The following is a 16,954-nucleotide window of genomic DNA, read 5'->3' as shown; positions in this document are numbered from 1 at the left end:
CAATGTTGACTTATATTGTTAGCCAAATGATACAGGGATAAATGAAGCAAACTATTGAATAACAGTGCATTTTCGACACCAACAGTATCCTTAGTCACAAAATAATAGCATTTAGTTTTCAGAGAAAACCCTCTTACATTACATCAAGGCACAGAATTATATGTTCAATAGTAAATGAAGAGTGAATAAAATTCAAGCAAGGTCTAGCTAAATTTAAATTGGGGGATTTTATAAACCTGATTTTAGAAGTAGCTTCAACGAGTCTACCATCTCTAATCTCCTTGCACTCTAAAATGAAGAGGAGCATTTGCACATCTACAGACTACAGGTTTACGTATTTTTACACCACACACTAAACTTTCTAAAACAAAACAGTATGCATGGCTGTGGAAGGTTGAGAATAAATAAAGACACCAAATCTTAGCATAACAGTACTGACTGCAATATCAACAATAAGAATTCTTATGGCAAACCAGCTTGTTTGAAAAGTGCACAAGGCAGTAAAGTTTTCTATATTGTTGGCCCCACTGTGCTTTCATCTCATTTGCTAAATACAAGTTTTACTCAGCATATGTCTTTTGCAGTGCAGTCCAGGATGACAAGCCCTTCTCTTACCATAGACAAATTATTGGATATGTAAGAAGTGTCCAGTTTTCCCCAGTTAATAATCTGCCCACTAATAAAACAAACTAGATGATTTTTTTTTAAAAGGCATGGTAGCTTTACAACCTATCTGCCTGGTATATATATATATATATATATATATGCTTTCGTAGATTTTCACGGGTACAGGAATGCAGGTTTTGGTGTCTTCGGGTGTCTTCCCGTGTAAGAGTTGGGGTGTCTAGGCGACGTTTCGACGAGGTCTCACTCGTCATCTTCAGGCTGGTGCTTTCGGCTTCTTGTTACTGGAACAGAGCAGGATCTCAGTGTTTGAGTTCCTATAAATACTGTTGAGGGGGTGTGGTGTATGGCCTCCAACGTTCTGGGCAGATAGGAAGTTCCCAGGGTGTGCCTTTTCTTCTTTTGTTCCTTAATTACTTGAGGGATATCTTGAGTGATTTCTTGAGTGATATTCTGAGTACCACTTAGGAGGGTCATTAGGTGTGGATTAGTTGCTAAAGCTTTCGTGTCTTGACCTCTTGAGCTTGTGAAGAGTTTTTCTGAGAAGAAGGTTGTACTGCACTTAGTTGTGCTCTGGCTTGGCTTCGTGTATAGGGGCGAGCTGTGGTTTTGTGCCCTGTGTCAGCCAGATCTGTGTAGGGATTGCAGGGGGGTGCAGCATCCGGAGGTGCCACTATGGTTTGGCTACTGGATGGTGTCTGTAATTTATCTGTGGAGAGGGTCTGGGTTTGGGTCTGGTGTGGTTGATTGGAGATGGCGTTCTGTGTGCCTCTGGTTCTGGTGTCGGTTTTTGTGGGGAGGGCTAATTTCCAGATGTCTGGCAGGCGGGACGTGTCGTCACGCTTGTTCATGTTGTGAGGGTGTTTCTCTATCTCGATGGCTTCCATGATTATTCTCTTGTGGTGATGTTCCATGTTAAAGAGCAATTTGGAATCTGCAAAATTAATTTCGTGTCCTGTTTCTTTCATGTGTTGGAAAAGAGAGGAAGCTTTTTCTTCTTTTTTGACGGCATTCTTGTGTTCTGCGATACGTGCATTTATTCGTCTGTTTGTTTGTCCAATGTACGTGGCTGGGCAGACTTTGCAGGGTATTTCATAGACCCCTTGGTTTTCCAACTGGATTTTATCTTTGGGGTTTCTGAGGATATTGGCTATTTTTTGGTTGGTGCAAAAGGCTGTTTTGATATTGTGTTTATGGAGGATTTTGCTAATTTTATCTGTAGTGCCCTTGATATAAGGAAGGAGGGCCATGCCATTGTTTTCTTCTGTGTCTTGGTTTTTGGGGGGTGTTTCTTTTTGGATTAGCTTCGTAACCCTGTTTTGCTGGTATACCAGCAAAACAGGGTTACGAAGCTAATCCAAAAAGAAACACCCCCCAAAAACCAAGACACAGAAGAAAACAATGGCATGGCCCTCCTTCCTTATATCAAGGGCACTACAGATAAAATTAGCAAAATCCTCCATAAACACAATATCAAAACAGCCTTTTGCACCAACCAAAAAATAGCCAATATCCTCAGAAACCCCAAAGATAAAATCCAGTTGGAAAACCAAGGGGTCTATGAAATACCCTGCAAAGTCTGCCCAGCCACGTACATTGGACAAACAAACAGACGAATAAATGCACGTATCGCAGAACACAAGAATGCCGTCAAAAAAGAAGAAAAAGCTTCCTCTCTTTTCCAACACATGAAAGAAACAGGACACGAAATTAATTTTGCAGATTCCAAATTGCTCTTTAACATGGAACATCACCACAAGAGAATAATCATGGAAGCCATCGAGATAGAGAAACACCCTCACAACATGAACAAGCGTGACGACACGTCCCGCCTGCCAGACATCTGGAAATTAGCCCTCCCCACAAAAACCGACACCAGAACCAGAGGCACACAGAACGCCATCTCCAATCAACCACACCAGACCCAAACCCAGACCCTCTCCACAGATAAATTACAGACACCATCCAGTAGCCAAACCATAGTGGCACCTCCGGATGCTGCACCCCCCTGCAATCCCTACACAGATCTGGCTGACACAGGGCACAAAACCACAGCTCGCCCCTATACACGAAGCCAAGCCAGAGCACAACTAAGTGCAGTACAACCTTCTTCTCAGAAAAACTCTTCACAAGCTCAAGAGGTCAAGACACGAAAGCTTTAGCAACTAATCCACACCTAATGACCCTCCTAAGTGGTACTCAGAATATCACTCAAGAAATCACTCAAGATATCCCTCAAGTAATTAAGGAACAAAAGAAGAAAAGGCACACCCTGGGAACTTCCTATCTGCCCAGAACGTTGGAGGCCATACACCACACCCCCTCAACAGTATTTATAGGAACTCAAACACTGAGATCCTGCTCTGTTCCAGTAACAAGAAGCCGAAAGCACCAGCCTGAAGATGACGAGTGAGACCTCGTCGAAACGTCGCCTAGACACCCCAACTCTTACACGGGAAGACACCCGAAGACACCAAAACCTGCATATATATATATATATATATATTAGCTATCAACAAAATAATGATGCATGCGTACATATACTCTTACACAGCAATTCTGGCTGGCTCTTTAAAACTGCAGAGGTAGCCTACATGGGTGAGGCAAGCTACTTGCCTGCATAAGCCGAAGGTACCGTTCCAGGAATAGTACCATATTTCTTTTCATTACATATAAACAAACAGCCTCAGTTATCCATCAAATATATTTCCATGCCAGCTTACAAAATAGTTGCTTCTTACCTAGCCATCGATAAAAATTCAGTTGCTGCATTGTTAACAGTTAAGCTCACATGGTACTTTGCTGCCAGGAACAAGTGTACATGACCTCCAAGCTGAATTCAGGGAGTGTCATTATCTTGTTTGTATCTTTACTGACGTAGACAGACTCATCTCATGAATAAATGAGTAGCTATTGAAGTCTTACAGCGCATATAAGCAGCAAAGTCATTGCATTGCAACTCAATGCAATGCCGGTGCCTCTTCACAACGCCACGCACAGGTTTGGAAGAAAGACCCAAAGGTAAAGCAGTCTGCCCTGAAAGGGTTAACATGCGATAGAAATAGCACTGAGATCAATTCACACAGACCTGCCCAAACTGGTTATAAGGATGTTAGAAGGAGCCTTAGTCAGCAGTACTGAATTAGCTGGGGAAAACAGAAAACTACAGAGAGGCTACCCTGAACATAAATTACAGGATGTAAGGAGGAGAGATTGCTATTAATGCTTCAAGTTTGCTTTCTTCTAATCAACTAAAAATTATGCCAAAATTGCTGTGTACATTAGCTCTATTTTGATTATTCTTCAGCAAAACTACTGCAGGGGGAGCAGCTGCACTACTTCAACACATATTTCATAGAATCATAGAATCTTAGAGTTGGAAGGAACCTCAAGGGTCATCTAGTCCAACCCCCTGCAATGCCGGAATCTTACCTAAAGCATCCAGGACAGATTGCCATCCAACCTCTGTTTAACAACCTCCAAGGAAGGAGAGTCCACCACCTCTCGTGGGAGTCTCTTACACTCCTGAACAGTTCTTACTTTCAGAAAGTTTTTCCAAATGTTTAGTCGGAATCTCCTTTCTTGCAACTTGAAGCCATTGGTTCGAGTCCTACCCTCCAGAGCAGGAGAAAACAAGTGTGCTCCCTCTTTCATGTGACAGCCCTTAAGATATTTGAAGATGGCTATCCTATCTCCTCTCAGTCCCCTCTTGTCCAGGCTAAACACACCCAGCTCCTTCAACCATTCCTCATAAGGCTTAGTTTCTAGACCCTTGATCATCTTGGTTGCCCTCCCCTGCACATGTTCCAGCTTTTCAACATCCTTCTTAAATTGATCTGGACACTATACTTCTGTTAAAGCATTTTAGAAAACACTGGATTCAGAAGAAAAGGCGATACATCAGGACCAGACCTGTGATTAGTCAGAGTAAGGCAACCACATCAGGTAGCAGACACTACTTCTGCTACTACTTCAATTTATATCCCACCCTTCCTCCTGAGGAGCCCAGGGTAGCAATGATAAAACACTTTTTAAAAGTGCAAAAACAGTTAAAACCGTTATCTTAAACAGTGATCTCAAAGTTGCCAAAAACAGTTCCTTTCAGCAAAAGCCGAGATAAACAGGCATGCTTTTAGATTACTCCTGACAGACACACCTCACTCAAGAGGGCATTCCACCAGGGGCGCCATCTCCTAGGGGCTGAGCCCTTTTGGCGTGCTACCCCCCTCCACCCCCAGAGAAAAATATTTTTGCAGATCGCAATATTAAGTCTGCTTCCCTCCCCTAAACACATGAATTCCTAGTCTGCTGATAGATCAGTGCAAGTTGGTTCCACCTAATCCAGAATCCTTTTTTCCTGCTGAAATGCTTCTTCTTCAGAAGCCCAACAAGCAGGGCATGCCTACATTCTCCTTCTGTTTCCCCCACAGCACCTGGCATTAAGAGGTAGACTGCCTCTGAACTCGAGGTTTTGCCTCTGCATCATGACTCAAATATTTATACGCTTCTTTTCCTCCATAAGTGTACCTATTCCTATTGCCTATGACCACCACCACCACCCTGTAGCAGCAAATGCATCCCATGTTAATTGTACACATTGCATGACAAAATGTTTCAAAATATTATTGAACAGTGTGTGCGTTCACCCCACAAGCAGCTCCCCTTCCCCCACTCACAACTCAGTTCTGGTCTGTGACAAACTTGCTCTCCAGGTAAAACTTGTCCTCAATGGCCTGCAGTGGTGCTAAGGTCAGTTAGGAGCACCAACTCTCAAATTGCCCCTCAGAGGCATGTAGCGGAGCTGGGGGGAAACTGCCACTGCTGCCATGGCAACTGAGGCCTCCTTTGAGCACACACGCTATGGCAGCCGCACAGGGACATCCTGTGTGGGCATCTCAGTGCCAACAGCAAGGCCCCCCTCTTGCACACATAAGCCACTCAGGCCAATTGTGGCTGAGGCCCCTCCGTTTCACATGCGTGTTCAGGCCCCTCTCCTGGGGGCTGATGGGAGTTGAATTAGAGAAGAAGGGCACCATGTTGGTGGGGAAGGGAAGGAACTCTCATGCCTCCACAGCCCCCATCCACAGGCTGCATGAAATACTGCGGGCATTCTGGGGTGAAGGTAAAGCCCAGGGCACCTTCAAAGTGGCTGTCTTGCTTAAAATGGAAGGTATGAACTGTTAGTCTGGACAGTTTCAGTACAGTGGTGCCTCGCAAGATGAAAATAATTCGTTCTGCGAGTCTTTTCGTCTTGCAATGTTTTTCGTCTTGCGAAGCACGGTCCATCGCAACTGCGCCTCTTCAAGCGGCTTTAAGAAAAAAGCGCAAGATGTTTTCGTCTTGCAAAGCAAGCCCAAAGGGAAATTCGTCTAGTGAAGCAACGCAAAACCGAAAAACCCTTTCATCTTGCGAGTTTTTCGTCTTGCGAGGCATTCGTCTTGCGGGGCACCACTGTATATACAATGGGATGGTGTGCCATCTTATCCCTTGCCTGTCAATGAAGTGACAAATAATCTGCTAATTTAAATTTCCAAGGCATGGCCTACCTAAAATATCAAGAATACTGGATAATAATATAAAGCAGCTTTGTTTGTTCCTAATGGGATGAACCAGCCTCATGTATACTTGGGGTGCAATAATTGCTGGGGATCGTGGCGTGCTATTTCTATGGTATATAAACTTTGTGGTTCTTACCCTTGGGGAAATAATCCATTTTGTTTCAAAATATGAAATAGAGATCTACAGCCTGAAATAGTATGGTATTCGACACCTGCCAAATCCACATCATTGAATATTGAGGAGTTTGTTTTTAAGATGGTATCTAACACCTCAACAAATTTCATTTATGAACCAGTATTACTGCAAAAGTGGTAGATGCCTATATTAATTGTAAGTAGAAGTTTCTAAGATACAAATATATTGGGAGAGGGCACTTATGGGAGTGAATTCCACAACTTTTAATAATAACGAAGTTCAATGTTGCTGCAAAATGGAAAAATAAGAATCCTTCTAATATCTACAGACATGCACAAGTATGGCTTTTAGCTGAAAACTGCATTCATGAGCATACTCAGCAATGCCATTTTCAGTTTGGAGTCAGATGTTTTCCTGTCTTGGGAGCTCTGGGTGGGTGGAAAAAACATTACGATTTTAAATGCTTGAAAAAAATCCATTGTTTGCAAGGCAACTCTGTGGCAAGAAAAGACAAGCACTGATCATCAAAAACAAACAGCAACATCTAGATCAGCATGGCAACTGGAAACAAGGTGCCAACTCTCTGGAGCCCTGGGTGCCTGAGCACCCACAAAATTCCTCATGAAGGGGCTGGGCACCCACAATTTTTGGTGCCAGGGCGATGCACATTGCATGGCACCCATGGTCATGGGGCTAAGTCGGCACTCCTGACTGGAAAGCCTCATTATGCAGTTCCATCTAAAAATTCCTACCAGTTTTCATAGTTTATATATATCTCACATTAACAGGAAGAGTAATGCGCCATAAGATAAAATGTGGGGTGGGATTGAACTATTAAATCCCATCGGCAAAAGTCATACACAAGGACTTCAGCTTGTGTAGTGCGGCTTTCCTCTCTCTCCTCCTTCCTGTGAATCACCTGTGCTCTTGCAACTGGTCCCGGGGGCATTGGGAGAACCCTTCAAACAGCACACAGGGAGGAGGAAAGAGGATTGTTTCACCTGACAAGCAAAAACACTGATGAAAGGATCAGAAGAGTACAACATTGAATTCCTTTGAAAAGATCAAGAAGCAACCATCTATGATCATCTATGAATATAGCATTTCAGAGCATCCAGAACACAAAAATATAATTACACTAAGAAGCACACACCAAACTGAATAAAGAAACCAGCATTATAAATCTGCAAAGTCAGTGTTCTCAAAGTAAAAGTGTTGAGCACTGCAGAATAAAGACACATTTGGATCTTCAAATTCTTAGATGTTCAACAATCACAGTATCATAGAGAACCAAATGGATCATCTAGAACAGTGTTTCCCAAACGTTTTTGGGCAACGGCACACCTGCTTACCGGAAAAAAATCTCGCGGCACACCACCATTAAAGCCCCGCCCCGTGACGTCAGCGCGCAGCGTCACGCGGGGGGGGGGGGACGCACAAAAGTGAACGTTTTTTCCCTTCCCCTTGCCGGGGTGGGAGGAGGCAGCAGAGCGAGGGCAGCTGAGGCGGCGGCGGCGATAGCGGGCGGAGGAGGAGCCGTCGCCGGGAGTTGCTGCTGCTGCTGTTGCTGCTGCTGCCCGGACATGCCGGCCTCCTCCTCCTCCGCTGTCTCGCGCTCCTCCCTTTTGCGCGAGCTGCCCCGCCGCTCGGCACCACCACCGCGGAGCCGCCCCCGGCTCGACGCGGATCCTCGCCGCCGCCGCCGCCGCCGCCGCCGCCGCCTCTCGCCGCCCGACTCGCCCGCCTCCCCCGCCTCCCTCCCACGGCACACCAGCCGGTGTCTCACGGCACAGTAGTGTGCCGCGGCACACCGGTTGGGAAACACTGATCTAGAACATGAATCCCCCAACTCGGCCCCCCAGCTGTTTTGGGACTACAACTCCCACCATCCCTAGCTAACAGGACCAGTGGTCAGGGATGATAGGAAATGTAGTCCCAAAACATCTGGAGGGCCGAGTTTGGGGGTGCCTGATCTAGAACATGTTATTCTTAAAAGCAGGGTTGTCCAACTAGCAGAAAGCCCATAAGCATTTCTGTATTTGTATCTGTGGCTGAATCAAGACACATCAAAGAAGCAATTCAGTTAAACACGTTGCAAACTCATAAAGGGAAATCCGGTGTAGAAAGACGGGACTCCACAGCGCCATTTGGTGTCAACAGTGTTATATTGCATATACAACGCATATAAAACTTTTCCTTTACCAATCTAGCCGATTCCTGGAACTGGAACTGTATTTTGGACTGGCTCTGCTAGTGTGTTTGCACTGCACTGATCTTGTTGAAACCTTCTTGCCTCTACCCAGCCCTCCCAATAAGCATACAGTCTTTTACCCTTAAGGTATGGTGAAAGTTTTGTCATGCAGGATAGGATCAAATAGAGCAACTGAAGATGGCTAGGCTGGTATGTTCCTCCTCCTATGTATTAGATGGGACTTACAAAGACAGTCATAACACAACAAATGTGTAAGGCCCCCTTTTCATACAGGAGCCCTTAATTTCCTTAGTCAAGAAGACAGGGCAGATTACCTAAATTTCAAGTTCATAAGTTTACTGTTCTAGCCAACAGCCATGACAAACCTGTATTAGGCAATAGTATTAATAAAATAATACAGAACATGCATCCTTGATATAAAAATCCATAATATAAAAAAGACTTTGCCAAGTTCTTGATCATTAAAACAGTTTCCCTTATGCATCTCGGCCAGCTCCAATTCTAATATTATTTTACCTTTTTAAAATCCAATTTGGCAACATCCATGATGTAAGAGAGGGAAGTTACAGAGACACCAACAAACTCAAATCCAGCTTGATTTGAGATTAAACTTCTAAAATCAAAATTTATAGTGATTTTACCTAACTTCGTTTTCCTGACCCACCACTCACCCCCCGCTAGTGCATAGAGGGCCACTCTCTGTGTTACAAAGCTATTAGTGCCACTCAAAAGAAGCCAAACCATTTCTGCCAGGGCGTGTCTGCTTGCGCATGTGAAAAAAGGCTTCAGAAATCGATCTCTTGGATCTCTGTATAAGAGGGAGGCTAAGAGATAATGGTGGGATGCAGGTGGCGCTGTGGTCTAAACCACAGAGCCTAGGGCTTGCCGATCAGAAGGTCGGCAGTTCGAACCCCTGCAACAGGGTGAGCTTCCATTGTTCGGTCCCAGCTCCTGCCCACCTAGCAGTTCGAAAGCACATCAAGTGCAAGTAGATAAATAGGTACTGCTATGGCGGGAAGGTAAACGGCGTTTCCATGCGCTGCTCTGGTTCTCCAGAAGCGGCTTAAAGTCATGCTGGCCACATGACCCAGAAGCTGTTTGCAGACAAACGCCAGCTCCCTCGGCCTATAGAGCGAGATGAGCGCGCAACCCCAGAGTCGTCCGCGACTGGACCTAATGGTCAGGGGTACCTTTACCTTTATCTTTTAAGAGATAATGAGTGATGTCTTCTACCTGTGGTTGATCACAAATACAAAGTCTGTTTGTGTATGGGACCTTGTTGTAGCAGCCATCCAAGACAGCAGTTGGAAACGCAGCTCAATAAAGGCATTTCTTAAGGAATCTGGTGAGATGCTCTGTTCTCAAGAATGGATAGCAAGGGGGAAATGTGGTGTTTCTAATAAGGTATCGGTCCCTTCTGGGTTCTGTCCAGAAGATCCAATCCCTTAGTTGACACTTATTCAAGGTCAAAGCAGCGCTCAGTTCTGGAAAATAATAATACTCTAAAACATATTGGCAAGCTGATTTCCAGAGTTGGTTATCACCCAATTCCATGTAGCACAGCTCAGGAAAATGCTCAATAGGCATAGCAGCAATTTTTAAAAATATATTCTAACTGAGCACAGTCCGCTCTTGCCTTAACTGCTGACCAGCTGTATTCTGTATGAAGAGCTGCTAATATTCCTGATGGCAAAGAGTACAGCTTCCGAAAAAATATTTTGCAATGTTTCCCAAACTTTCATGGAGTTCAAATCAGAGCCCCAGATTTCAACACCATGGAACATTTGATAAAGCACTTTACTACCAAATATATTTAGAGCAGGTTCAATCAGCTGCCCTCCTTTATTGTAATAGAACTTCAAGTGTGCCCCTAAAATTTTGGGTGCTTTGACTTTCAATGCCGCCATATGACACTTCCAGGAGAGGGTTTCACAAAAGAGTACACTCAGGTATTTAAATGAGAATGCTTGCCGATCTAAGCATCATTTATACCTAGGACTGTGTTTGCCAAAAATCACAATCTTGGTAGCTCTTGGAGTAATTTATAAATAGGTTTTTCCGTATAAAGTATGTGGCGAACAACTCCAAGATATTTTTGAGACACAATCATGAAAGATAGAGGAGTACTAAATCATCTGCCTACAACAATATTAAGACCTTCTGTTCCTAATTACTGGAGAGGGGGAGTTTGCATTGCCTAAATAGGGCACCAGATCATTAATATAAAAGCTAAAAAGAGTGGGAGCCAGAATGCAACCTTGCTTCAAAATTTCTCCCCCAGTCTGCCCCAATTAATAGAGTTGATTGCCCCAGTTGGAGCAACTGCAGAGGGTCTCTTGCTACCTTTAGGCTTATACTTGGAAAATATTTTTCTAACCTCACATAATACGCAAAAGCCTGGAAGTTTTGGGATTTGTATCCAAACACAATTTATATATTCTACACAGGAGTGCTGTAGACATATGTAAGGGTCAATATACATATTTGAGCAAACACAGGTCACACTCCCACTTCTCTGATAAGAGAGGAAGTGAAGCCTTCTCTTCCTGTTCCCCCTCTCTCCATGCCTAGGGAGGACATGTCTAAGCAAGCTCCAAGCTTAGAGCAAATGTTTGAAGCTATCTTTCTGTACTTTCTACGCAAAAGTATTCTGCCTGTGTTCTTGCTGCTGCTTGGATAAATGTAGGAACAAGACCTTTGAATCTGTAAGTAAAGAACTTTAAATTTACTTAGCAGTGTGTGGTCTGTTCATTGAATGAGGAGTAGAAAATTGGGGGGGGTGCTGTATGCAAACTAAACAAGATATGAAAAGGTTGAACAGCTTATATTCCCATTTTATACTGCTGATTGTCTTTTGTGAGTTTAAACCCTGCTACTAGGGGCTCTCTCCTGCTGGATCTGTAATGGCTTACATTGACATATTAAGACTGTAATTCACACCAAATGGCTGGCAGTGGTGGGGTTTAATGGAGCATAGTCACTGCTGCATCCACTGCCCCCAACACTTGCACTGGCCATGATGAAAAATGATGGGCAGGGCAGGAAAAATGGCCTATTTGACCCACCAAATCCTGTACTGGGCCCACTGTCACCATGTGATGGCATCAGGATTAGTTCAGGATCCAGTGAACCCTATGCGAGCCCCCTTCCTGTCCCATTTTGGAGGTTTCTGCTGACTACTACTATTTGTGCAGGAACACTGGGAGAAGCACATTGGGGTCTCCTTGGAGGAAGGCCTCTGCCCCATCAGCCATGGACTTTCCCTTTCACTGGAGACCAACATAGCCTGGCAGGGCTAGGTTGAGCAACATATCCAACTCATCCAGATCTCTTCCAGCAAGGCAGATCAGGGATTTAGTTTGCTCCGCTATTTATTTTAAGCATTTATATACTACTTTTCTTCTTGTGCTTCCTTGGAGTGAGAGTTCCAGAGGCAGGGTGCCACAAGGGGAAATGGGCCACACCCAATCCTGCCACAGAGGGTCAAGCCATTATGAATATTAATGTGTGAACTATCACTAAAGTCTCGGATAGATACTCCAAAGAATGTGACTTACATCAAAAGTTGGTGCACTTTGTTGTGTGTTCTGACTACATGGCTCTCTGAAGCAATCGCTGAAGGGGAGCAGAAGACCCATTGCAATGATCCAAGAGCAAAGCTTCTCTGCTTCTTCTTGAGGTGCATTGTCCTGCTGGCTGGATAGCTTTTCCAGCAGAGTTCGACCTGCAAAAATCAATGTTAAATGTTAAATAAATGGTAACAATCCAACAACCCATTTGAACAGAACCACCATTTTAGTGGTTGAAAGTCACAATCAAAGTGAAGGCAAAAAGATGCTTCCTTGCAAAAACATTACTCCAACCAGTGTACACCCTTCAGCTTGGCAGGGCAGCTTGTATAAACTGGTTCTCAGGTGCCTCTTAGAAATATAGCAGGTTCAGGGAACCACCCAGAAGGCCTATTGGATGCTCTGTGGAAGGACCCTGGCTTGGTCACAATGGCCATGGTGGCGTGGCAGCATGGAGGAAGAAGGGAAGCTTCTGTTTTGCTGCTTTAAAAAGGCACTCAATCATTTGCTCTCCTCTTGACACAACATGTTAATAAATCTTGCTATTATATATTGCTATTATATACTGGAGCTGAGGCTCCAATACTTTGGCCACCTCATGAGAAGAGAAGACTCCCTGGAAAAGACCCTGATGTTGGGAAAGATTGAGGGCACAAGGAGTAGGGGACGACAGAGGACAGTGTTCTCAAAGCTACCAGCTTGAGTTTGACCAAACTGCAGGAGGCAGTGGAAGACAGGAGTGCCTGGCGTACTCTGGTCCATGGGGTCACGAAGAGTCATAGAATAGAATCATAGAATCATAGAATCATAGAGTTGGAAGAGACCACAAGGGCCATAGAGTCCAACCCCCTGCCAAGCAGGAAACACCATCAGAGCACTCCTGACATATGGTTGTCAAGCCTCTGCTTAAAGACCTCCAAAGAAGGAGACTACACCACACTCCTTGGCAGCAAATTCCACTGTCGAACAGCTCTTACTGTCAGGAAGTTCTTCCTAATGTTTAGGTGGAATCTTCTTTCTTGTAGTTTGGATCCATTGCTCCTTGTCCGCTTCTCTGGAGCAGCAGAAAACAACCTTTCTCCCTCCTCTATGTGACATCCTTTTATATATTTGAACATGGCTATCATATCACCCCTTAACCTCCTCTTCTCCAGGCTAAACATGCCCAGCTCCCTTAGCCGTTCCTCATAAGGCATCGTTTCCAGGCCTTTGACCATTTTGGTTGCCCTCCTCTGGACACGTTCCAGTTTGTCAGTGTCCTTCTTGAACTGTGGTGCCCAGAACTGGACACAGTACTCCAGGTGAGGTCTGACCAGAGCAGAATACAGTGACCAGAGCAGAATACGTCAGACACGGCTAAACGACTAAACAACAACAACAACATTATATATTAGCTGTTATTGTTTCATAGTGTACTAAATTTTTATTAGCCATTCTGGAATCTCAAAAGTGAACAATGCTTTACCTCTAGTTCAGTGAGACATTAAAATACATCAGGGTTGCTGATTCACAGATTTTCCACCAAATTTTGCCTTCAAGAGAATGGAGGGCCCATGGCTTGGAGGGAAATATTTAGTATGGGGAAAATACGCCTTAAATTGTCTGTGCCAATTTGCAAGATTATCTTTAAGAATCAACGTACTGTCCTGCACGGTTTACCAAGCACAAACTGATCTCGGGAAGCAAAGAAAACCATACCATCATGACAATTTCACATCCACCATTTTGGATAAGTGTTCCAAACATGGCTACCTACCTGAATCTACAAACGTGCAGGAACACTCTGGGGGCAAGGTGGATATACTTGTGAAAATGCTGGGAAGGTTTCGCACAGTCCTAGTTTCAACCTTTATAGGGCTTTCTGTCAATAAAGGCAGCCCTGAGATTGTTGGATGAAATAATGTTTTAACTAAAAATATTTTTTGAATATTTTAACTGTTTCAGAACACTTAAAAATATGGATGTGTTTACCACAGGAGTGAGGTAAATCACAGCCTTACCTCTGAAGGGGTAGCTCTTTTGAGCATTAGGTTTAAGAGTTGGTTGCTTGCTGGTATTATTTACCATGATAATTCTTGATATTCTGAATGCCTGGTACAGTTAATCAGCTTGGAATGAATCACCACAATTTATTGATGCTTATGCGCGAGGAAATTCTCCCTAATGAGAGGCAAACTGCAAGATGATATAAGTAATAATCTGAAACAAGTCATGAAATGAGCAGCTTGACAATGTTATTCCTCTCAGTCAGTCCAAAATGCTACAACTCTTTTTGGAGTCATGTGAACTGGTTTCATATTGATGCTGAAGAATTAAAGCAATCACTTTCAACTGAGCCAAAGTACGGTATGATCACATCTTATACACATTTAATTTGTGCAATTTCAACCATATGCAGTTGAAGGCAGGCGGGTTGGAATTGTGAAAGCTAAATCCAAGCAAGGCAGAGAGCTTAACAGCTCCTTTTGTGCTGGGGCTGCTTGGGGTTACCTGACACAGAAAGAGCTTTTAAGTCCTCTGCCTTACTTTGGGTGGCCAGGGCAAGGGCTGCTCAGTGTGCTAGCTCTGGGATACTCTTGCAAAATCTTGCAGGGTGATCCAGGTTCTTCTGACCACCTCTAGCCTTTCAGAGTAGTTCAGCTCAACGTTACTGAATGATGTGTGTTGTCATGTATGGCTTTGTGGTGTTGCTATTTTAAAAGACTAAATAACCCTCCCACAAACTTCCAGAAGGGGGCATAACAGACCATAGGACATAGAGACCCATATAGGCAAAAAATACATTGCAAAGGTTGAAAGCTGTTGTCATACAGACAAGAGCTGCTTTAGAACCAATGGTCCATTTGGATATAGACACAAGAAAGCATCTTCCTAGGTACTCCTCCTAACCATTCTTTTAGCTGGAGATTCTAGGGAAGCTCAGGCTGCATGCATAAAAAGCACATACTCTACCATGGATCAAAAGCCTTTTCTGAGGCATAGGATTCTGGTAAGAAGGGAGATGCCAAGGTTTGATGATGAAAGGACCGGGAGAATGAGGAAGTAACTAAGTCCTAACCAGAGTAGACACATTAGAATTAATAAATCTCAGGTAGTCATTTATATTAATTTCAGTGGGTTTACTCTGAGCTGACTACCACTGAATTCCACTCACAATGTCAATATGGTTTAGGAGATTGACATTTTATGGGAGAACCAACATCCTTAAGTCTAATTAATGCATGAAGAGGGTAAGGCCATAGACTAAGCTGTCCTGCCAGCTCACATTGGGTGGAACTAGGTAATCAAGGCTTTGTCCTCCTCCAGTCTACATGTGAACTTCTACGTAAGAGGAGTTCTGAACTGCTTCTTCCAGGCACATGGCTCTTAGCCGGCTCTCAAGTTCCTTAGGAACTGCAATTTTTCTGAAGCACATGAATCTGACCTTTGGAAAGTTTGTAAGTAAACCATTTTTAACTTGCAAAATGTGTGGTACAGTTGTACCTCGGGTTACAGACACTTCAGGTTACAGACTTGCTAACCCAGAAATTGTACCTTGGGTTAAGAACTTTGCTTCAGGATGAGAACAGAAATCGTGTGGTGGTGGCACGGCGGCAGCGGGAGGCCCCATTAGCTAAAGTGGTACCTCAGGTTAAGAACAGTTTCAGGTTAAGAATGGACCTCCGGAACGAATTAAGTTCTTAACCCGAGGTACCACTGTATTTCCTTATGCTGGGGAAAGAGGGGAACTTTCGAATGAACTCAGAAAGGCATCTTTTAAAAGGTTAACAGCCCATATTTCCACACTTTACTTTGCTGAATATTTTGTGATTTTAAATCTCTATTGGGGCTCTCTCGCCAAAGAGTACTTGTCCCAAACCTGGATCTTGGCATCCAGGGAATTCTCCTTTAAAACCTATGTTTTTCCCCTTGAACCAACATATTTTATATTTCTTAATAAATAGTCATTGCCCAATGTGCCCCATAGCATAATATGAAGGCAGATAGAAGGGATCATGGTTTGTAGATGAAAACAGTAAAGGAGGATTCAGGATGCGAAAGATTAGGAACCAGAGGGTCAACATTTTTAAAGGAGGTACTGAAAAAATAAGGGCTCATCCACACTTACCTTTTGCACCACACTTTCTAGGAACAGGTCTGCACTTTCCTGGTCAATGTCTAAGCTCCCCCCCCCCTTTTTTTTTTTTTTTTGCCCTGCCGCTTTCCCCAGGAAAGCCTGCTCTTTAATGCTGAATCAGAACAAATGACAATTCGGGCTTTCCATGGATTGTCAAAAGGATGAAAAAGCAGTGGGGCAGGGAGTAATTGGCACAGACCGGAAAAGTCTGGACCTGCAACTAGAAAGTGCAAAGGACAATTCGTGTGGATGACCCTTAATAATAACATTTTTATCATGTATACCCCACCCATTTGGCTGGGTTTCCCCAGCCACTCTGGGAGACTTACAGCACATAAAAAATTGTAAAACATCAGTCATTAAAAACTTCCCTAAACTAGGTTGCCTTCAGATGTCTTCTAAAAGTCAGATAGTTGTTTATTTCCTTGACATCTGATGGGGGGGGGCGTTCTAGAGCAGTGTTTCCCAACCTTCTTTGGGCAAAGGCACACTTGTTTCATGAAAAAAATCTCGAGGCACACCACCATTACAGCCCCATGACGTCAGCGCGCAGCGTCACGCCGGGAGGGACGCACGAAAGTGTAAGTTTCAATTTTTTCCCCTCCCCCTTGCCTTCCTTCTGTGCCAACCGCCAAAAAACCAAGAAAAAAGCCAAGACTTTAGGGCAGCAGGTCGACACGGAAGAAGCTCCTACCTAAGGACAGGTGCGACAGCCGTGTCCTCTTCTGCCACACTTGG

The 16,954-nt window shown here is 44.0% G+C and overlaps 1 protein-coding gene and 1 long non-coding RNA gene across 2 annotated transcripts in view; one reads left to right on the top strand and one right to left on the bottom strand.

The window, feature by feature from the left end:
- The window catches only part of FMN2 (formin 2), a 159,839-nt gene that overhangs the window by 122,454 nt on the left and 20,431 nt on the right, over positions 1 to 16,954 (bottom strand). The window contains exon 3 of the mRNA XM_083496737.1: positions 12,088 to 12,254. Within this exon, the coding sequence (XP_083352863.1) occupies positions 12,088 to 12,254 (167 nt within the window). The remainder of the gene's footprint in view (positions 1 to 12,087; positions 12,255 to 16,954) is intronic.
- Positions 5,303 to 11,258, top strand: LOC310704074. The gene is made up of 2 exons (XR_014524555.1): positions 5,303 to 5,746; positions 11,102 to 11,258. It is a non-coding gene; the product is annotated as an uncharacterized lncRNA (long non-coding RNA).

This window comes from Podarcis liolepis (genome assembly GCF_965112155.1).
Source record: "Podarcis liolepis genome assembly, chromosome: 3".
Lineage (NCBI taxonomy): Eukaryota > Metazoa > Chordata > Lepidosauria > Squamata > Lacertidae > Podarcis > Podarcis liolepis.
This window is presented reverse-complemented; position numbering and strand designations above follow the sequence as displayed.